At 43.2% G+C, this 22,861-nt stretch overlaps 1 protein-coding gene across 7 annotated transcripts in view; it reads left to right on the top strand.

Annotated features, from left to right (window-relative positions):
- Positions 1–22,861, top strand: part of sox5 (SRY-box transcription factor 5) — an 86,701-nt gene that overhangs the window by 24,436 nt on the left and 39,404 nt on the right. For all 7 annotated transcript variants that reach the window (XM_029495226.1, XM_029495229.1, XM_029495228.1 and 4 more), the window contains exon 4: positions 17,627–17,713. In XM_029495226.1, the coding sequence (XP_029351086.1) occupies positions 17,627–17,713 (87 nt within the window). The remainder of the gene's footprint in view (positions 1–17,626; positions 17,714–22,861) is intronic.

Below are 22,861 nucleotides of genomic sequence, written 5' to 3'. Positions count from 1 at the left end.
AAAGAATGGATTGTCCTAACTAAATTTTGATTTGTACCATCATTTTGTATTTTGGATGAAAATTAAAAAAAAGAAAAAAAAAGAAAAAAAAATCCTCAAAAAATGCAAATGGCTATTCAAAGCAACAACCTGAAACACAAAGTTTTACTGATAAGGTAGCAGCAAAAGCTATCTCATCTGATTGTTCACTGATCTCTGATTGGTCAGTTTCCTCTGCTGGCTGTCGTGTTGTTTGGGTCATCAAATGGCAACATTCTTGTTGTTTCACAGAGCAGGTCAGGGTCAGGCCCTTGCCTTTATATTTTATGGCCTTGATCTGGACACGTGTGCGAGGATACAAGACACACACTCATGCACACTGAGCCTTGCACGCACACACATCCACACACTGGTGCAGCTCGCAGGTTTACAGCCGCTCTTGCAACCTCGAGGTCAACCAGAATGGCGTTTTTATGGCTGAGTGTACTTGCTGCTCCAAGGAACTGGTTTCCATACTGAAAATGCCAGCTCAGTGACTGATGCCACGAAACACACTCGCACACACACATGCACACATGCACACACAGCACTTCATCTACTTTCAAGGAAGGGAGGGAACCCGGGTCTTGCTTTTAGAGAGCACTGAGGCATTTTATAGGACAGCACTTAGGCAAGGCCATTGTGCCACACAAGCACACAGTGACCAGAGCTCCCTCACGCCTCCATTCACTCCAATAGATGACAATGGGAAGGGCGGATACATTCTGCCAAGAAGAACGAGAGAGTGAAAGAAAGGGAGGGGGGGGGGGGGCTGAGAAGTGGAGGGGTCGAGGCACTGCCGTTCATCCGTCCATCAGTTCAGCCCCCCCACCCCTTCACTTTGCCTAATCCTTCTACTGCTCTGCTATCTGGGGGGTTATGTCAAACATACACGCGCGCACACACACATACACACACACACACACACACACACACACACTATAAACATCAACAATAGAATATATAATCCTTGCAAGTCATCACAAGGACCTGCGACTTTTAAGCACATATCCCTAAGGGGAATTGGTGGACTGAAACACACACTCACTGCACATATACACCCACTCATACAGCAGCAGGTTCACAGCCCTAGCGTGGGAGCGGGCAAACGTCTTTATGTGATTTCCACCCTTTGTCGGTAATTAGTTAGTTGTATAAATTAACATGAAGTGCAACAGGACTCTCACAGCTATTGTTTGTTGCGATCATTCTTCTCACGCTGGGAAAAGGAAGGCGAGTGAAATGACACAGAGGGGGAGGTTGAAAGAGAGAATTGTTTTGTTTTTTTGCCCTCTTCTTCTTTTAATTCACTGCGAGCAGGAAAGACAGTTCAAGCAAGGAAGAGAAAGCAAGATTTTGTCCTCCTGCTTGCCAATTAAAAGTTTTTAAACACGCGGTCAGCATTCACCAAAGAGAAGTTGACATGACGCTTATGACTTTAACTCAGCCATGAACCCCTCACCAAAGAGATTTGAACTCTCTGTATCTGGTTTTTATACTACACCTTCTAATGCATGACCCGGCAGTGAAAAATGAAAAACCTTCAGTTGTAAGAATCAAGCATTCTCTGTTCAGAAAGATCACAATATTCAAAAGGAAATGGCATCCTTTTGCACAAATAAAGCTCACTGTAAAGTGGAGAAAGAGCTCCGGCTTCATGTTTCATATCTAAGGATACCAGTTCCAGTTTTATTTGTCATTCTTCATATTCATCCGAGCCTCATTGTGTCAGTTAACTTCACAGCATTCGAAGTAGATGGAGGAAAAATCATTGTGGACACGGCTCACAATTCAAATCGAGTCAGTTCCATTTTCTTTCTTTAATGTTTTGTTGTTGTTTTTTTTCCCCCCTTCTTCTTCTTTATCTTTTGTGGCATGAGAAACAGGCAACGTCATGGGGCGAACCTGAGGCCTATTGTGGGGCCTGCCATTGTTGGCTCGATGAAAGGCGCATTCAAGTCACTTTTTCTTATTGAATTGTTTTGCGTCTGCTTTTCAACGTAGCATTTTCTCTCCAGCCTTGCACGAGACAATCGTTTGGGATGAAACTCCTTTCTACCATTCTCCCCAGTCCAGATGAGCGATATTAAGGAGATGAATAGTGTGTACGTGTCTGTGTGTATGTGTGCGTATTTTTGGGGGAGAAGCAGTGCCCCAGCTTTTGTCCAATACAGGAGCATAAAGGGGCTTAGAGAGAAGGGAGAGGGTCCTGTGGTTTTCCTGATGGTGTGTGTGTCTGTGTGTGTTATTGGCCTCCCGGCGTGGCATTAAGTTAAGGACAAAAGCTGAGGTTCATGAATTAGACAGGGCTTCCATAGCTTAGCTATTGTGACCTACTCACTATCTGACTGTCCTACAGTACAGTGCGTGCACGCTGGTCTGTATTTGAGAATGTGTCTTGGTACTGAGGGATGAAACAGGTAGAGGGAAAGGCTGCTTGTCTCACGTATTTGTGCATTTGTTGGGTGAGCATATTTTGATGTCTGTTGATTCAAGCGTAAGTCTGACTGTCCAACATAAAGGGCTTCTGTCACCAACTCCCAAATATTAGACAGGCCCCAACATTTTGGCATCCACACATTCACTTCCATTCAACACCATGTCCCATGACCAAATCAGTGGAATTCATGATTTGTCTATTCAGCCCTCTCATAAACTCTCTTCATTTGCACACCCTGTTGTTTTTCTTCCTTTCCTGTTATTTCCCTTTCTTGGTCTTTTCTCCCATTCCCATGGAGAGACGGAGGAATGTTTTTATGGTGCAAAATGGCTGTGAGATTAATGAGTTTTGCGTAAAAGTGCGGCGACTTTCATTTGTCCCCCTATTACTTTATCAAAAGGATATGAAATGCAGCAGAAAAGTATTAAAGCTTTTCACTGAGGCACTTAGGTAACAAAAACACAGAAAAACGCTGGAAAGGCACTGATGCTTGAAGTTCAACTAGTTTGCACACACAGAAATTTTTAACTTTATGTCCTCATCAAGTTGTCCAATAACTTCTTTTCCAACATCTTCCAGTAATTGGTTTACCAATATACCAGCAGTTACTTTCTGAGTAGGTGGATGTCACATTTTGGAATGAAATGCTTGATTTTTAATCTTGACATTGTGCCATAGTAATATATAAAAAGGGTATCACTTTACTGCAGGCTTTCCAAACTGTTCTATTAACATGCACGTCTTATACAGTGCGTGCATAGAGCCATTTCTAGGTCAACGCCGAATAAAGGGTAAAAGAGGTGGAAGATGTGATACATTCATCAGTTTTGTGGATTTATTTATTTATTTTTTTTATTAGTTTTCTGTCATTGGGCCACACTTCACTTGACAGATCCTGATAATGAAGTTTCCTAGAAAAAATTATGCAAAATGATATTTAAGCATTGAGGTTGAATTGCTTGTATTTTGATTGTTCCCAAATTCCTTATGATAATACATTTTTTGAATGTACTAACTAGAACTGTTCCTCATGAACACTTTCTATTTTAACAACAATATAAGTATTAATAAAATGAAATTACATGGAAGTAACATGAGGAGTATATGATTCTTACCTGTTAATGAGTCAGTACACATAGAGGAACCAGAGTAAACTATTTGTTTTCAAAAAGTGATATTTGAATTGTGAAAACATAAGCTCATCATTGTCAGACAAAGGATTCAAAGATCATGATATTCAAGTGCATTTCCGACACCCTGGTGATGTGTTTGTACGTGTAAAGTTTGTATGTTTTATATAATATAAATTATATAAATATAGGCAGCATTATAGCTCAGTGGATGCTATAATGTATAGATTGTAAGGAAGCTCTCTGTTAGAGTCTATTAACTAAGACTTAATATATGTGACAGAAACAACACCCCAGTGTCACTTTATAATCCGCGTACAAGGTAGCACGTTCTGATTCCTGCAATTTAAAATCAGAGCTGCAGTCTCCCATTACCCTTGTCAGCAGCATCCAGCACAGGATTTAAGGCCTGACATGGATAAAAAAGGGGCTTTAAGACCCTGAGTTGAGGCGTGGGATTTGTGGGTATCACTGCTCTTGTTACATTACCTTCATGCATAGCAATAAAAAAAAAAACACACGTTTAGAGTGAATTGGCCCATGCTTGATGACAAACATTCAAGCCTGTGTGACCTGACCGAGGAGCCACAGCTACCAATGAGCCATCAAGCAAAGCAAATGGGCACATGCCAACAGTCCACATAATCACCACCCACGGGTCAACCCTAACGCTAACGCCACTGCCTCTTTGATGCGCATTGGCGGTTGAGTGTATGTTGTTTTTGCACCATTCGCACTTAAGTAATTCACAGAGCAACAAGTCAGGCAGCAGCTGACTCACTCAGTCTTTCAATATGTCAACAAGTCAACAAGCAAGGAGACCAACGCTACAGAGATGTAGCCACACTGTTAGCCGCTGCGATACTCAGTCAGCAGTGGAGCCAGTCACTCAGCTGCCCCGTGAACCAGTCAGTGTGTCGGTCTTTGAAGCCGCAGGGTTTATATTAATTAACCCCTGGCTATCCGGTCAGAGGGCGGGTCCTGTAGATGAAGTGGGGGTCTGTGTTGTCAGCTTCAGGGGTCACGACCCTGAGCCCTCAATGCGGTCCAGCCTTATTTGAGCCAGATGTTGGGAGACAAGCATCTCTAGCGCCCTTCTCCACTCCCACCCCCCTCACGCCTGCTGCATTCTTTCCCTTCGCTGCTGCTTGGCAAACAGAGCAGCCATCACCAGCCACTCTCGCCGCAGCTCTAATGCTGCTCTGGATCGCTGTACTTCCCTTCCTGCATCCCCCTCGTCCGTCTCTCTCCCTCTGGGATCCTTCCCTCCGTCCGCTCACCTCTCTCCTCCCATCCCTCTATTTTCACTCCTCCCTCCTCATTTGGCCCACTGCCCCTTTCTGCCTCGCTCAGGGAAAAGACTGCTGTGTGTGTGTTGTCTGGCAGTATGCCACTCCCCCCACACCCCCCTTTCTTTCTCTTACCTCATCCTTCCTTCTTATCTCTCTTTCCTCCCTCCCTTGCTTTCAGTCCTTGCCCTATCCTCACTTCTGTTTCTCTTCTCTGCCACCTTCTCTCCATTTTTCTCCTCCTACCTCCCTTTGTCCGTGTCACTCTCTCCACCTGCTTCTAATCACTCCCCCTCCATCTCTTTCATTCGCTGCCTCCATTCATACTTTCTCCCTCCTCCCTCCCTCTTCCCTCGTCTTTTCCTCGGCTGGGCTCAGGAGCAGTGAACAGGTGTTGTCTCCTTTTGATTTGGGTGCGTTCGGATTAATGCTGTCAGCTCAGCTGTTAAAACAACTGCCACCGCCAGATGCCAGTCAGTTTGGGGCTGGGGTTGTCACCTACGCACACACACACACACACATGCGCGCGCGCGGGCGCAAACACACATATTCAAACATCCAAACATACGCACACTCAGATCCAGGCGTGCACACACAGGATGAAATGCACACATCCACATATACACACACGAGCACAAAGCCTCCTGGCTCATTGTAATACCGACAAAGCAAATCAGCTGCTGTACGCCAGTCTTGTCTGTAACCCAGGTGTGTGTTTCTGTAGCCTTTCCAAAACATCACAGTCAGTGACTATAAAGGCGCCATTATGACATGATACTACAGTAATCATTAATACACAGTCGAGACTTGTTATAGACACAACTAGACACCTAGAATGCACACAAAGAACAGCTTTTAAAATACATGGGAAGAAATTTGCATAAAAATTTCTAGTGACATTGTTTGAATTTAGTTTTACAGGCTGGAAAAGTTTACCAAAATATGTTGCCACATGGGAAATGGATCTCTTGGACTTGTTTGAGTATCTCTCTTTCTTATGCTTCAATTTGAAATTTTTTATAATGACTTTTGTGGCTCCTCTAACTTAAAAGAAGCACCACATGAAATAGCTTGCCCTTTAATCTTATTGGTAAGATTTATCAGTTTGAAGCTGAGAGAATTCACTCAGCAATTTTCCCATTATTCAATCAAATCAGTCAGGGTTACGCATTGGAATAGTGTGGCTTCTGAGAACAGATTCATTTACTCAATACATTGTTCAAAATCAGCAATTTGTAAAACATTGTCAGATCCGATTTCTGAACCAAGGTTCAGAATCTATGACATCTGATGAATACATCAGCAGGTTAACTGTTGAAGGTCAACAGTTCAACTAAATAAATCATTTCAATTCATGTGTTTGAGATCTCAATTTCAACTGTGAAGTATAAACTTTTCCCCTCCAAGAGGAACATTTTGAGCATGCGTTAAAAGGATATATGACTCCTTTATTAACTTACAACCTTGTGTGCTGAATATCTTTTCTTCATTAAACAGTCAGCTACTTCTCTCAATAAAGTAAGGACTTGAAAGACAAAATTCAAATCCAAAAGTAATATCACCCCATCACCGGCATTTTGTTCAAAAATCTTATCAGACCACATCTTGAAGAGAAAACAGGACACTTGCTTCAGTATTCAGTGAATAAACCTTTAGTAAGGCCTGTTTATATTGGCTTGGCTTATAACTGTGTTTACTTTTAGCACAACTCTCCATTCCTAAGGCAACACATGATTTCTACGTCTCCACCTTCAGCCACCGTCCCTCCCTCCGTACCCTGCTCACACTCACTTGTTCCTTGCTTTTCTCCAAAACATCCATTCTTCCTTGTCCGTAGTCACGACACAAGTACATCTACACATACGCACAGCTGTCTGGAGTTTCTTAAAACAGCTCAACTGTTACCATGAAACTTTGATCCTTAGTATAAGATTAGTTTTTGTGTGTTTGTGTGTCTGTATGCATCACCATTTTTTTTGGCACCAGCTCCCTTCCTACACTCACAGCCGTTGCTTAATTTTAGAATGTGGCTCCTTGTTTGTGAGTAAAATGATGATTAACTATGAATATCAATGATCAGCAGTGTGTGTAACTAGTGTGTAACAGTGCTATTTAAGGCTCCATTACATGTGGTTAGAGCTCACAAGCTTCCTGTCTGTCTGCGTGTGTGTCAGATGGTGGGTGGTGGGCTTCAGAGTGGCGATGCTGGTAGCTGGTATCCATCTATACATGTTCACAAAGACAAAGTGAGAGGGGGACACTTCCACGTTTAATTTTTTCCTTCTGGCAGATTTTGGTTCTATCTTTATCGTACTTCTGTCTTCTCCTTTCTCTCTTTCTCGAATTGAACTCATATTTGTTTTCCAAACTTCACACTAGGCAGTCTTGTGATGCTGGTTCAAGGAGGCGTCCACACTAACACACTGGACACTTGTTTGTTAGGTCATGTCGGTTTGTCTGACACACTCTTACACCCAAAAGCAAACACACCCAACCCGCTCTCTAACATTGAGCTTTCTGTGTAAGTTTCCCTGCCCCCTCCTCGTATCAGTTAACCATGTGAAAGCGCAGAAAAATGCAGGACTGCTTGCCCCTTTCTAGCCTACTGACTGAGTCACATTTAGCTCCGGTTTACTGTTCATCGTGCAGTACTCGTACATTTTGTTGGTTTGTTTCATTACACTAACAAGGTTATCATCCCCAACTGAAGACTCTGGTCTCTGCTGAGCCAAGCATTGTGAAGACAATTAGCCTACTCAAAGAGTCATGGGTGTCTTGTTGGGGAAAGTGAAAGGAATGTTCAGGAAGAAAAGCAGTAGTGATGAACAAAACAGTGTCTGTGACGAGTTAAAATTAAGAAATTATATAACATTGTTGAATAAAGTTGATGTAGGCAACTTATCAGCGTTAATAATCAGAATAATAAAGTTTTCATTAAATAAAAAATTCAATAATTAGATACTGTATGAACATTGATCATCTAATCAATGTTTTGGTAGACACATCAATCAAACTTAGACTCGAATTAGAGTTGTGTTAACTGCACTTTTTTGCTGTTTGAAACTGTAATGGGCAGATTTTCAGTGAGTTAAAGCCCATTGATCTTGAATTGGTATAACTAACCAATAAGCTGGCACTCTCATCACAAATTTTTATAAAAGAAGACGATTTAAAAAACTGAAGATTAGAAATTTGAAAACTGGGAAAAACTTCTCCAAATTGTTTGGACATTGGCCACAGCACATATTAAAATTCAAATGTGTACACATTCGCGCACAATAAACAGTCAATTAAAGAGATAATAATGAATATAAAGTAGAAGAATGGCACTAATTGCTGAGATACCCTGACTTTTAATCTTTAGGAATCAAACTAAACTAAATTTCCTGCAAATCAAAAGTATTTCATTGGATACTTCCTCTTCCCTAAAAAAATTATTTTCTTTTTTAACTCAGCAAAGCCCCACCAGAGCAAAGAAGAAAATATAAAACTATGCTCAGCGGTTGTGAAGTACATGTTGTGACATGTGATCTGAACTTAATTTGTAAAGTAGGTGGTTTTCCATTCACGTAGAAAAAGCTGAAATGAAGAGCATCATTTTTATTTCACTTTTACTGCAGCAGGTTTGATCACAGACTCTGTTACTGTCATTTAATTTGCGTCAGTTGTATCTCTTGTATTTGTTGGGCACAGATGGGAAAGTGATCTACAAGTAACCTTATCAGCAGCATCAGCCGTTACTGACGAGACGAATCTCATCAACCAATCAGCTTAATTTTTTTCTTCACCTCAAAAAAAAAAAAAAAGACATGATCTTCTCTGGAAAACTGGGGCATGAAAGCATTTTCATGAAAAGACTTCAACATCAGCGCAGAATTGGAGCACATTGGCTCTTAAGGCTCCAACAGGTCAAACACACACACACACACACACACACACACACACACACACACACACACTCATGCTAGTCAGCAGAGCAGCAGCACTTCACTGCTGTTTGGACTGTTGTTGCCATTGGTCTAATGGTTCTCACATGTCTGTCGCCCTATCTTTGAGCAGCACACAGGACAATGTGGGCTATTCTTAAGACCTTACAATGCGCTCTGTCTCAAACCGATCGACACACAGATGGAACAAACATTCACACATAGATAAGAAAGACAAAAAGAGACAGAGATGGATCTCAAGATTCAAACAGACTCATAAACAGAGGGAGAAGTGTGTGCGCGTGCGTGTGTCTGCGTCTGTTTGCACTTGTCAGCAGCGTCCGCGTTAACTGCAATGGGCGGGCCCCGCCTCCGCTGTCCGGCAGAGCAGAGCCACTCTAAAGCCAAGCCAACTGTCAATCAAACAGCCAACACGGGGCCAAAACTATGATAGTATCCGAAATAACAGTCTTTACCCATCAGTGTCACATGCACCAAAAATGTATGCACGCACAAACGCGGAAACACACGGGAGGTTAAAGTCACAGCTCAGCCCTGTTTGAAAAGGCTTCCGACATGCAAAGCAGTGTTAGTGTGGCAGGAGTGTCTTGCTGTTCTGTCTGTCTTTCTGTCATTGCTTTGACAGGCAGACCAAAAATGTCACGACTCACAAGAGAAAATGCAGTGTGTGTGTGTGTGTGTGTGTGTGTGCGCTCTCCGTCTGTCTCGCTTGTAGTTAATGCGTGGGTCCGTTCTTCTCCTCATACACGGCAGGCCGAATCCACAATGTCTTCCTTTGTTGTCACGTTAAAGTGATGCAATAAAGCTGCGCAGTGACAAGGACGGCCCGGGGCTGATGCAGTGACAGAAACATAGAGTGTGTGTGTGTGTGTGCGTGTTCGCGTGCACGTGTGTGGAGTGGAGACAAGAGCACTGAAGAGGGGTTATTGCCACGAGACAGATTGCAAGTGTCATTTTCCATTACAGCAGCGTGAGCCACTGTGTAGAACACACACGCACACATACACACGCACACACACTGATACACATGCCTTGGCCTACTTTAACAGGATGCTTTTGACAGGGAAAGATGTGTGTGCGTTCAGAGAGTGCCGTCCCCGACTATTTAACCCCCTGCTCAGCCTCACCCCAGGTTGACACTGTGGGATTTTTGGACGCACACCTTTTTCTTATCTTTTTTTTTTTTCATTGGCTTCCCTGATTGGTTAGCTCACCAGCCATTGACATAAATCATATTTTTCCACGAGGATTTCAAGGGACTTCAAATTGCATTTGGGCCTGCAAGTAACTTCAAAATTGGTGCTGAAAATCAAATCTTCGGGATTGTCATGGTTCAGTTGAAAGATTGTGCAATGGCCCTTTATTGGCTGAGAAAACTTTGACCTCGTGAGCTTCTGAAGCTGTCTCAAGAATACTGGGTCATTTTAAGATGCACTCAGTGAAAAACCTAAGAGTGAAAAAGTTGATCGACGGCAGCACCGAGATACGGGACACTTGTCAGCGCAGCTTTTCACAGGCTCCTCAGTGAATCTATTGAGTTAAATACAGCATGACCCATTGTTGAATGTGAACCTCTATTATCTATTCAAAAGTCTCTCATGAGGCTCTGTTTGTTAACCAGGCAATTAGCGGGCAGTATTTGGTGGTTATCAGTACCGCAGTTGACACTTGGTCTCCTCAGCTCGTAAAGTATGAGGCAGTAAAATGAAAATGGGATCTGTGTTTGGTCCCATAGCTTGGCCCTAATAAGGTGCAGTGGTAGCAGCTATCAGGGGCCGAGCTGAATTAGTCCGCAGTGGATTCAAATGTCTAGATGCTATCGAACACCATTTAATGATAATGGAGGTCACAGAGGCAATTGGGAAAATGGTTTGTGTGTGTGTGTGAAAGGAACGTTTCTCTGTCTCACGCAAAACACAGCATTAAGATAGCATCGCTAATTTCTTCAGCTCGGCACAAAAACAACATGCAGAGGAGGGGAGAGAGAGAGAGAGAGAGAAAAAAAACAACAACACACAAGCGAAATGAAACAACAAGGAAAGTTTTTCTGCGACTTTCTCGAATGTCGCTCCAGATTTTGCCCTTCATCGTTCTTTCACAATGTCGCGCCCTCTCCGCTGCTATTTCTGACTGCCAGTGTGTGGATCTGGCTCGCTGAGATTTCATGCCAGTGTAAAAATTGGCTGAGGGTTTGGTTCAAATCAAATTGGACATAAGCACCCACAACACCATCTGTTAGGGAAAGGCAGTGGAGTGAAGGGCAGAACTCTGTATTCAGATAAATGGATTTTCAATTTATTAAATTGTTGACTGACACCCTTGTAAATTTTCGCTTTATGTGCTGTGGCCTATTCTTAGAACATCACATTTAATGGAAACATGCTACTGTGCATCCATACAATCCCTAATACTAGAATGAAAAAATAGATACCACTACATCTGTTGTTTTGTGACTCAAATTCTTTCTTTTTATAATTTTGCAGCACAGTTGCCTCACAAAAGGAAAAAAAAAAAAAAATCCTTTCTGTGCTTTCTTTTTTCTTCCTCAAACTATCTGGCTTTAAGTAGACAAAAATAAAGCCCTCTCCCTGGTTACTCTTTAGGTGTTTTGGCAAGAGATACCATGTGTGTTTGCAGTTTTCTGTTAACAGCTGTGTCGCCCTGAAATGTGTTTAGAGACGTGCCTGTGATTGTCACAGTACTTTAGGGGAGGACCATATGTCCCTTGTCGCTTCACCCAAAAACTTAACTCACTTTGCAAGGTGAATTAAAGTCCAATAATTCTCAGAAGTTGATGTCATGTCGCTCAGTGAGTGAGCATGTGCCAAATACTTTCAGCTTGTGTGCATATGTGAGTGTGTGGGTCTGTGTGCGTGTGATGGTGTCCCCCTAGCCTGCCTAGTGGTCCGGGTGTTTATTAATATCTAAACTTGGAGCAGCTTCTGAATGACAAGTCACTGTGGACGAAGAGACCAACCAGGGACCGACTCTGTTGCTCTCTGTCTCTTTCTTGCTGCGATCCTTTGCTCTGGTGGAAGACTGGGGTGCAGGGCGGGTGGGGGGGGGGTAGAAAGTAAGGAGTAGTGTTAACACAGAGGCCCAGCCACCACAGCAACTGTTGCCAAGTGCTGTTCTTCCCAACAACAAGCCAGTAATTGGTACTGTTAGCGGCTAACCTTGCAGAGGTGGTGGTGAGAGGTGAATTTGGACAAAAAGCTTTTTGATACATGTCCCTCTCAATATCTATCTCTTTTCAAGCCGCTGGCTCACTGGAAATGCCGCTGTATACTGCCCCCATGTTGCTGTTTTTTTTTTTTTTTTTTTTTTTTTGACAAGAGTCTGCCCGTAATCTTGGCACAGCCCTCTCTCGCTTTGGAACGATTGGACTGTCTTTAGAAGGAATCGATGAAAATGTGTCCAGACACATGGCCCAGCTCAACCAGACATGAATTGATCATCAAAATATCAACATCATCATTTCGTAATGGAGTATCTTGGCTCCGTCAGCGTGCGGGGAATAGCCGGACTGAAAAGCAAAAGCTGCAGTATCAAGAGGGTGTAAATAAGTTGTATTCCGAATTCTGCTTTTATGAAGTTTCTTTGAACATCCACATAATGTACAAGACTCAGTCTGTTCAAGTTGTAACGTTTTACCAATGAAAGACTTCGGTTACCTTATATTATTTGAACAGTTCTAAATGAAGACACTTGTTAGTTTGAAACTACACTCATATTCTTCAGAACACAGATTGATGCTGTGTTGGCTGTAAAGACGGGGATTTTGTGTAGCATAGTTTGGTGCAGCTTGAGGCTATCTTGATCAAACTATTTCTGTGTATGTGCAGGTGTGTTTGCCTCCTGCTGATTTGTTTGCAGCCTCACACTGGCATCCCATTTTTTCTTAGCCGCGTATAGCCCAGAGTATGAGCTAATGGTCTGGTAAGGGCACTTAAGAGATTCAGTATAAGACGCTTTTACTTGTTGTGTTTGAGCCAAATTTTTGTGAAGTTCTTTATCAGTAAACACTTGTGAAGGCTACAAAAGATTAAGTTGGTGGGTAAAGAGCTTGGTGAAGACGTTTAAATTGACCTTCATCTGGTTATATAGCAGTCTTAGCAATCTTTAGGTCACGGGTAAATATACTCTTTCTCTGTCTGCCGTGGCCGCCAGCTCACTTACCACACATCTCTTCTCCTCCTCGCACTCTTTTGCTCCTTCCCTCCATCTCAATACTTCAGTGTTCAGGGTGGCAGTCTTAGACAAACTCCACCAGTCCTTGTATAATTGCTTATTCAATGCTGACCCCTGCTCAGTTTCGGAGGGAGGGAGGGAGGGTGGAGAAGGAAGAGAATGGAGAAGGAAGGGGGGAGTAGCTGGAGCCTCCCCACTGCTGCCAAGGCCTAAGTCAATGTGGAGTCTGTTTTTTGGGATATAAGGGCCGGCCACGGGTCCCAAGCCAGGGCCCTTTCCTGTGGGCCCACCTCCCCCTCCTCCTCATCTTCGCTCTCCTCCTTCATCCTCCACCCTCCTCTGAGCCCGGCTGGGCCTGGCGCTGGCACAGAGGCCCCTTTGTTGTGTACCCGAGAGCCCGGACTCTCCCACTCTCTTTTCGTCCCCTCTCTTTCTCTCTCTCTCTCTCTCTCTCTTTCCACACATCCCCCTCCGCCTCCTTTTCACCATCCCTCCCTCCTTTTTCCTCTAAAGGTCTACAGGCTTCACAAATATGAGATAATAGGAAAAATAGAGCTGGCTGCTTGCAGTGACTCAGGGCAAGACGTCTGAGTGAAAAATAGAAAGTGAGTGAGAAAGAGAGAGAGAGAGAGAGAGATGGTATTGTTTGTGAGGTTGGTCAGAGCGAGCTGAACTGAGGTTGAGTCTCCTCCCATCTCTCTCTCTTTTTCTCTTCCCTTCTCTCCAGCAGCTTCTGAACCAAAAGCTCACTGTGGATCCAAAAGCCGGATGGGGGCTCTCTAACACACACACACACACACACACGCACGCACGCACGCACGCACGCACGCACACACACACACACACACACACACACACATATGCACGCACATGCACACACTGTTTCACTCTCTCCCTCTCTCGGCAGGTGGACGGGGTTGTTTTGGCTCTGTTGCAGGGCAGCAGCTTGACTCCGTTTGAGCCAATGAGCCAAAATAATAGCCGACAATTCCAGAGTTATTGTCAGCGTTTTCCCCCCTCTGCTTTTCCCAGAATCCCTCTCAGCCATGCACGATCGGAATCAGAACATCATCCTTAGACGAATTAATGTGCTTCCGCATGAAAGTACGACAACAGGATTCACAGTCCTACATAGAGCACTGTCCTAATCAAGAAAGGATGTATTTTAAAATAATCAGAAATGTCTCTTACGTGTCCAGGACCAAAGTTCCTGAAGATGCCAAACACAAAAAATGTATGCATGCAGTACTCGGTTTTCATATTTCACTTTATATATGAGAGATGTGTAAAATGATCCTAACCATAAATGTACTTTAGAGGATGAGGAAAGAGAGGTCTTTAAAAGTGAGCAAACATACTTTCTTACTTTTAGCCGCCTGTGTAGCTCAACACTTCCCTTTCTTCCCTTTCTTTCTTTTCCTCTCCCTTTTCTAATAATTTTCCTCACCCCTTCATTCTTGTCAAAGGGTAGACGGGTGTCCTCTCTCACCCTTGGCTACTGACACCCTACTTTGTAAATATGAGGCCCACACCCGTGCGTGGGCACCAAACTCCACCCGCTTACCTCACAGAACTCTTAACAAACAGATACAAAACATTCAGTATCTCTTACGTCACAAGAACAGGGAGTAGCTTCTCTGATTTTTATGGAAACTGTTGTGCTGTCCTCCATTATAACAGGATTTTTGGCCTTAATTAGGAGTAATAGATACTCGCTATGTTTCCATCCAAAATGTCAACCAAATTTTATGAAACCTCATAAAATATGGCAGAACACGAAATGTGAATCAGGTGCATTTCCATCTGCTGAACAAGAGCAAGTAAATCCTTGAATGTGAGAGAAGTGGAAAGAGTCTCTCTTTCGATTTTTTTTTTTTTTTTGCATCAGGCAAGTTGGTATTGTTTTGCAGAGTGAGGTAATGGCAGCCAAATTTCATTGCACGTGTATAGAAAGATGAAAACAAGGAAATGCACTTGGAAGTTGAGTGTATTCGAAAGCACCAAACTAATGCCCAAACAACCATGATGAGAAGCTAATGCATGGGAGAGACTTTTTTTTTTTTTTTTCTTTGAGATGGACCATTTAACATTTAACTGATGCACAAGTTTGTCAATGTGTATGCACATGTTGTTGTAGGTTTGTAGCTTATCACAGGTGGCATTGGGGTTTATCTCTCCTAGTGTTCAGCCCATCAATCACTATCTCAGTGACCCTCTCTTCTCTTCTGTCTTCTCTTGTCTTCTCTTCTCTTCCCTGCTCTTCTCCCTCTACCCCATTTCCTCCCATTTTGTCATCCGCAGCACAATGAAAGAGCCTCTTGGCTTTTATTAATAGTTAAAGTGGCCACGGCCTGTCACTGGGGACAATGGCTGCAGCCCTGTTAATAAATAAAAATAATAACTAGGAGATGGAGACAGAGAGGGAGTGCAATGGAAAGAGAACAGGCGACACTGCCATTTGTTGTTCCCTCTCACTTGTCAAAGCTCTTTGGCTTAAAAGCCTCTGTCATTGTTGAGGGAGAGGGGGCTGCAGGGAAAGATGAGAGTGAGAGACAGAGAGAAAGAGGGGGAGAGAAGGAGTGCCAGGGGCTAATAGCACCTGTTGGGGTGATGGTGAGACAGCTGTCATAGGGGGACAAAAACACAGGCGCGTACACTTCTACTCTTTCTGCCTGTTTCTTCGCCTCCTCCCTGTCTTTGCAGTAGATTCTCTGTCTATCTATGCTCTGCTCCTCCTCCTTCCACCTTCATCCCGCAGCTAACCTCCTCCCTGAAGGCCAGAAAGCACTCAGGGACTTGACGCTTACTAACTGGGTGAGTGGCAACATTGAAAATACATGGACAGAGCAGTTAGAATCCAAGGACGGTGGAAATAGAAAAAGGGAAAGTGAGACATGGCCTTGCTGGAAGTTCAGTATTGATCTCTGTTTGTGTGTGTGTTTGCGTTGGTGTGCGCATTGTAACCAATGGAGCATCTTAAAGGCACACGAAAGGACCTGATTCAGGCACACACACAAACACACAGAAACAGAGGTACAGTGTGTAGGACATGCTACCGAGTGTATGTGTGTGTTTGTTTGTTTGTTTCTGAGCCGTGTATATCTCAACTCTTGCAAGCAATCTTGTTTGTGCATGATCAAGTGTCATTTTAAATCCTGAAAATCTCCAGGTGCTTTCTCCTACTCGTTTCTCCGCATTCATGACATCGCAGCCAGGGAAAAATGGAGGGATGAGGAGTTCTGTTTTTGTGTTGTTGTGATGATGGATAACAGTACTTAAATTTGTTGTTGAGTGTGTCTCACTTAATGGAGAAAAAGCACTACGGTGTTCAACTTAATACACCAACTAGACACCTCTCCCTCTCTGTGGAGAGCATTAGTGTTTGTGTCATGTGTGTGTGAGCATGTATGTGTGTTTGCAAAATTTCTACACCAGACAGATTAATACTTTTTTTTTTATCAGTAGTTATTATTAATATAAAACTAACAAAAACAATAATAATAATAATAATCCAGGGAGAAACAGATTTGTCTGCCATCAGCAGTTGGCACTGGCTATACAGCATGTCTGTGTATGCAGCTGTGCATATGAGTGCACTCAACTGTATGTGTTGAGCATGCGTCTGTGCATTCATGTGTGTGTGTTTGCGATGTGGCTGATAGGGTTAATCACCCCACTCCAAGTGTAAAACCTCTTACCTTCACAAGGCCTCACTTTCCAAAGTATAGATGACTCCCAGTAAAGAGAATGCTCTCTCTCTCTCTCTCTCTCTTGCTCTCTCTCCTTTTCTCTCATCCTCATGCCTTGTACTTCCAATCCTCTTTTTTTTTCCTGATCATTTCTTCGCTTTTGCTTCTTTCATGTCAATAACAGTCAGCGGGGTACCAGGATAGATGGCAGCATTTCTGTGCACATTCGCGCACGCACGTGTGTGTGTGTGTGTTTGCTATCATTGCATGTAGGTGCCCACCTCTCTGTGCATGCTCTCTTGTTTTGCATTTCCATCTCACACATTATGTCTGTGTGTGTGTGTGTGTGCTCGCGCGCACATCCATGTGGGAGTGTGACCATAGTTAGATTTGTAATTAGTGATTCTCCGGGTATGTGTGCACATGTGTGTCTTTGTGCAGGGGTTTGTATAAGTGTCTGTGGAGTGTGCGTTGAAAACAAAGCGGTAGCTGATAATGTGTCCATTGTGGCGGGTGCATTAAGGCCCTCTTTGTCTCAGGGCCCACAGGGCTAATGATTCTCTAGCAGCAGGTGAGAGGCAAAAAAGCCTCTCTCTCTTTCTCTTTCCCTCTTTTCCTCTCTCCTCCACTTGTCTCCCTCTTTATCTTGTGTTGCCTCTCTCTCTCTCTCTCTCTCATTCCCTTTTGCTCACTTGTTTTTGTTCTTCAGATTTCCTCTCTTTCGATTATCAGCTTTTCTTTTTCCACCTTTCTCTCCCTCTCTCTCCCTCTCTCCCTCTCTCTCCTGCTGATGCGGCCATTAGGCTGAGCTGCCGCTGCCTTTATTACAGCAAATGGACTTTAAATGAGCTTTATTGTCATGTTGGCCAGCCAACTGAATCGCTCTCTCTCTCTCCTCTGCCCCCTCTCCTCCCCTAAACAGAGGCCCCCAGCATTGAGAGGCTGTTGTCAAAGGACTGGAAGGATAAACTTTTGGCCATGGGCTCAGGGCACATCGGCGAAATTAAAGGTATAGTACAAGTAAATAACAACAGCACTGAACTGAAGCAATCTGTTTAGTTGCATTTTGAGAAGTGAAAAGCCTCCTTAAAACTATTTGGAAATCACAACAGATACTCATTTTATCACCCTCATATCTTCCCGCGTATCTATTTTAAACATGTTTTCTTCATTGTAAAAAGTAAGTCAGTTCGCTGTTGTCTGTGTCCATGGTTACAATGCAAACAAACTGCAACGTGACTTTTTGTTTGCGGTGGCAGGCTGTAAAGAAATATCTGAAAGATGCAGGGTCCAAATATTGTCCACAGCTAATTTATGAATTGCATTGCAGCATGATGCTTAGTGTTTATATCCAAAATCCTCGAGGAGCAATTTTATTTTTTGTTGCCTATATTGTCAAAATGAAAGGAAACCAAAAACATTTCCTTTTCAAATTCTGTACTGTCAGTAACTGTGTATGTTTTGACATTATTTAATCTTAAATGTATTATAAAGGTGTAGGGTGGGCTTTACGCACTAAAACTGTCCTTGTTCCATTTATACACATATATTAAATGTGTGTGAGCATGCGTCTAAAAATCTAAATTGTCCAAATTGCATAAACATCATCCGAATTTGTTGTCCTAATCTGAGGAAAAACTGTTCAAACTGATGTAGACAGAAAGTGAGTGAATTCAGTTGAACTGAATCAAATGATCTGATTTGTCCTGAGCTGAACTGAGCTGCCAATTTTGTCTCGTGCGTTTGACCAGCAAGTCAAAAAGTCAATGATGTCTCTGCCGCTCCATCAGATCTGTGTTAATCTCAGCATTAGTCACCCGTTTTATCCACACCAGCTCCTCTTATCATCTGAGTGCAGGACAGAGGACAGGAAGTGAAACAAGGAGGGAATCGAGGGAGTTGCGCTGTGAATGTGCCGGGGCGAGAGAAAGAGAAAGCGAGGGAAAGAAAGATGTGAGAGGAGCAGAGAGAGGGATGGAAGAGACGGGCTATTATTCCCCATAACTCCGGGGCAAAGCTGTCATTCTCCACCAGTAATTGAGCTTCATTAGGAAGCAAAGCAATATGTAATCAAAGAGCCTTGTGGAGCAGCGTGGCCATCGAGAGGGAGGCTCCATTGATCAAACCCCCTTTTCCCAGCTCCCTGTCGCGCTGACATTTCTGTGTAGGGGCGTCCCGCATGGCGCACCACACACCAACAGCTGGGGAGCAATATCAGGAGTAAGTATGAGAGAGGGTGTGTGGATAACAGTGGAACCGCATGTCAGTCAGTCGCCCGTGTGTGCCTTTAACAGTGCTTACATAATAATATTATGTGAGCTTGTGATTTTTAAAAAAAGAAAGAAAGAAAGTCAAGAGTTCATACATCACTTTGCATTCATTTTGGGTGTGTGTGTGCGTGTTCACATACTGTTCTCATTTATCAGCACCTCCCTTGACTCTTTTCCCCAATCAAATTCAATTGAAGAGCTTTATGTGTGGAACAAAGGGATTTTGAGCCACCTCCTGCTCTGTCGGCCTCATTGAGAAGCATTATTGGTCCCATGTGGTTCATATAGCAAAATACACATGCGCGTACACGTATACACAAATATAATCTGACACAAATAAGGAACTCGTAGAAACAGAATCACCATCTCTGTGGCATGCTGTCATTTGCGTCAGATCTGCTGCTTACTGACATACGTGAAAAAATTTATCTCCCAAACTCTTAATTTTACCTGTAAATTTCCCCTTTGCACACCGCATGAGGCTTTCACATGTATAGGGTATGTGCTGTGTATCAGCTGAATTCACCACTCAATTAAAGCTATATGAAGGTCACATCATGGCACAGACTCCAACTAAAGATGCACCCGCATTACTCTTAGTCTTCTGGATGTCCTTTGCCTATTTTGTTAGAATTTTATTCAAATTCTGCACGTGGACCTGGTAACAGAAAACTTTGGACATCTCAGCTGTGATTCAAAATTGAATATAGCTGGACTCCATAACGAGAGTTTAAAAAGGCTTAACTCTAACATTGGTCAGTGGCACGATGTCAGTATGTGTCAAGGAGAGAAGAATGTCATCTAAAGACATTTATCATATCTCAGTAACAGTAAAACCAACTGCAAACTCAACAGTGCATTTTACTGTAAGCAGAACTGATTCAAACTAATTTCTTTTGAGTTTGTTCTTGTTTCCTCTCAGTTGTTGTCTTTTAGTTTTAACTGAATAAATAACACAAATTCAATACACCATTGTAAACTGCACCCTACTTCAATATAACCCAATTTCTGGAGTGATATTTGTTTTATTTTATTTTTAGCAGATTTCTTTATTTTATTTTTTTTTTTTTTGTATTGATCGGAGATGTGGTATAAAGCAGTGTTTGTAATGGTTGCGACCAGAATTGGCAGGAAAAAAAACAAAAAAAAAAAAACCAAAAACTAAGCACCATAGATGTTCTGTGAAAACATTAGGGCAAAAAAGCAATAAACAGCAAAAGTAAAACATTTTCTGCAATGGTACAAATCACGTAGCAAATCCTGTAGTCAACAATTCATGTAAACTTGAATTACTGGGGAAATCAGATTACTGAAAACCATGTACTCTGTGCTTTAATCAAAACCTAATTTTATTACTTTAATATTAACTCAATTTAATTATTTACAGCAATTGGGTTATTGGTATCATGTAAGTATACTTCTGTGCTAATAAACTTCCAGACAGTTTTTTTTTCTGTCTGCCTCCTTCAGTCTTCTCTTGTCTGTCTCCTCTACTTCCCTGTCCTCTTCTTCTGTTAACGCCAACACATTTCCTCTACCATCTTCTCTCTTCCACCTCTCATCTCTTACGCCTTCCTTTCCTCCTCAACATTATCCTCCCCACCACTCCTTCCTTACCAGGGGGGAAGTCATCAATGGAGCCAGTGTCATTAATTAGCACGGCGTACAAGGTGACAAGTATTACATTGTTACAAATTGGTTAATTACACCGTGGACGCAGTTACGTGAGTGTGTGTATGTGAGAAAAAAGTGTGTGTTTGGTAGGGTAAGCATGAGCCATAGCGATATGCCAAAGGAGGGATGTGTGTGAAGGGATGGAGGAAACCAGTTATCGATCCACCTGCCTGCCTCGCAGCAGTTGAGGAAACAGGCGGGAACAAGCTGATTTATGGGGCGACCGCAGAAAACCTGAGAGCCCGAATGGGATGAGACAGGTCAGCTCAGCGAGGAAGTCTCGTCTCAGTTCGGAAGCGCGTTGTTTTCTTGGATGGCGCTTCTACTTCTTCTGCAAATACCCTGGTTTACTGATGAAAGATCCACAGCTGAGAGCAGGATAGAGAACAGCTTGTAGGAGAAGAATAGACTGGTTGTCTCTCTGTTTTTTCACACCTTACTATTCAGGCTGCTGGTTGAAAGAATGTCCTTCCACATCAACACACACATGCACAGTGTTTTCCACAGAATTAGCCAATTTTACTGTGTTTGCATTGGTGGATGTGTGTGTGTGTGTGTGTGTGTCTGAAGGGGGTTAACCCCAACAAGAACACCCCGACAAGAAAGACTCCTTTGATCCACCGTTTCACCTTTGCAACCCCCCTTATCCTTTTTTTTCTCCCTCTTGCCCCCTTCCTCCCCACCCTTTCACCCCCCCCACACACCATTTGAACAGGCTAACGTTTTTAACACAAGGCTCTTTCTTGTCTTGGTTAGCTTTGGCTACACACATGCACACATGGACACACACACACACACACACTTTTTTCTGGCCCTACAAAGGTGGGTCTGTGAGTTAGGACAGCGGCGTGTTTATTTTTCCAGCGGCCAGTGCTCCCGACAGTTGCCTTTATTGTTCATTGTTGGCGGATGGATGGCGTGCAGGGGGGAAGTGAGGGAGGAGGGGTGAGGGGTGCCTGTGGGCAGCGGAGGCGGGCGGGTGGGTGGTGGGTTGGGTGAAGCGGCGGCTACCAACGGGGAGGACAAATGGATGACTCTCACCTTCCCGCGCGGTCAAAGGGCAGGTCAGCAGCCATAGTTCGTCACCTTCACCCTCTCCCAATCTTCTCTGCTGACTCCCCCTTTCATCCCTTGTTGTGTTTCTCTTTCTTTTCCTCCATGCTGCCCTTTCTTTCTCCCTCATGCTCTCCTTCTCTCTTCCTCATCTGGTTTGACTGGCCCAGGAATGTGCCCTGTTAAAGGTAGCAGCTGAAGAACAATGGGGGATTGTGCTGGAGAGACACACACGCACACACACACACACACTTAAAAAAAGGCATGAAGGCAAACATCGGTACATATGACCAGACATGAACGCACACACTCTTGCTGATTGTGCCTCTGTGTGCCTCTCTCTAACTACATCCTGTTGAATGATTTAGGCCTTGTGTGGAAGCGTGTTTGTATATGTGTAATTGTGTGTGTGTGTGTAATGGAGCTGGTATGCCAGGATCTAAGGAGTCAAAGGTCAGGCCATGCTAAATGTGAGCAGGAGGTTGGCTGACTGCAGGATAAACACAGACCAGACACACTCTCATTCTTTCTTATGCTCTCTTTTCTCCTCTCTCATTCACACACACACACACACATACAAACCGCACAAAAATACAGCCTCACAGCAACAGTCTAATCCCTGAATTTACCCATAATTCGCCACCAATCAAATAAATTTTGATTTTTCTTCAAGTTTTAGTGAGAAATGTAAATTTTCAAACCTGGCTGAAGATTTATTGTGTTTGTTAAACATGAATGAATCTGGCTCAGATTTTACATTTGTTTTGCCGCCACATTTTGCCTGTTTACAAATGTTTCCATTGCCAGATTCATTCTCTTTATTTCAGTAAGGCAGTAACAGCAGTGATGGATGTGGTCTGAGTAATCACTGCTGGCCCACTGTGCCCAGGAAAATGAGTCAACATCTGGTTTTACAACTTCACAACACATATACCAACCATCCACTGATGTGCCGCCCTCCCACTGTCTAAAACCCCTCAACAGTCATATATTAAAATGACCAACAAGCCATGGATAGCCTTGCTTGTTTCCCTCTTGCCTCTGACCTTTAACCTAAACCCTGCAATCATTTCTGACCTCTGTTTAGCCATAAAAATTGCACAAAGCTGAAGACATTGCTAATTTTATATTTCCACCTTTCTTGTTAATCTTTTTGAACA

This window comes from Echeneis naucrates, chromosome 23 (genome assembly GCF_900963305.1).
Source record: "Echeneis naucrates chromosome 23, fEcheNa1.1, whole genome shotgun sequence".
NCBI classification, from domain to species: Eukaryota; Metazoa; Chordata; class Actinopteri; order Carangiformes; family Echeneidae; genus Echeneis; species Echeneis naucrates.
Note: the sequence above shows the minus strand (reverse complement) of the source record. Positions and strands in the feature narration are given on the sequence as shown.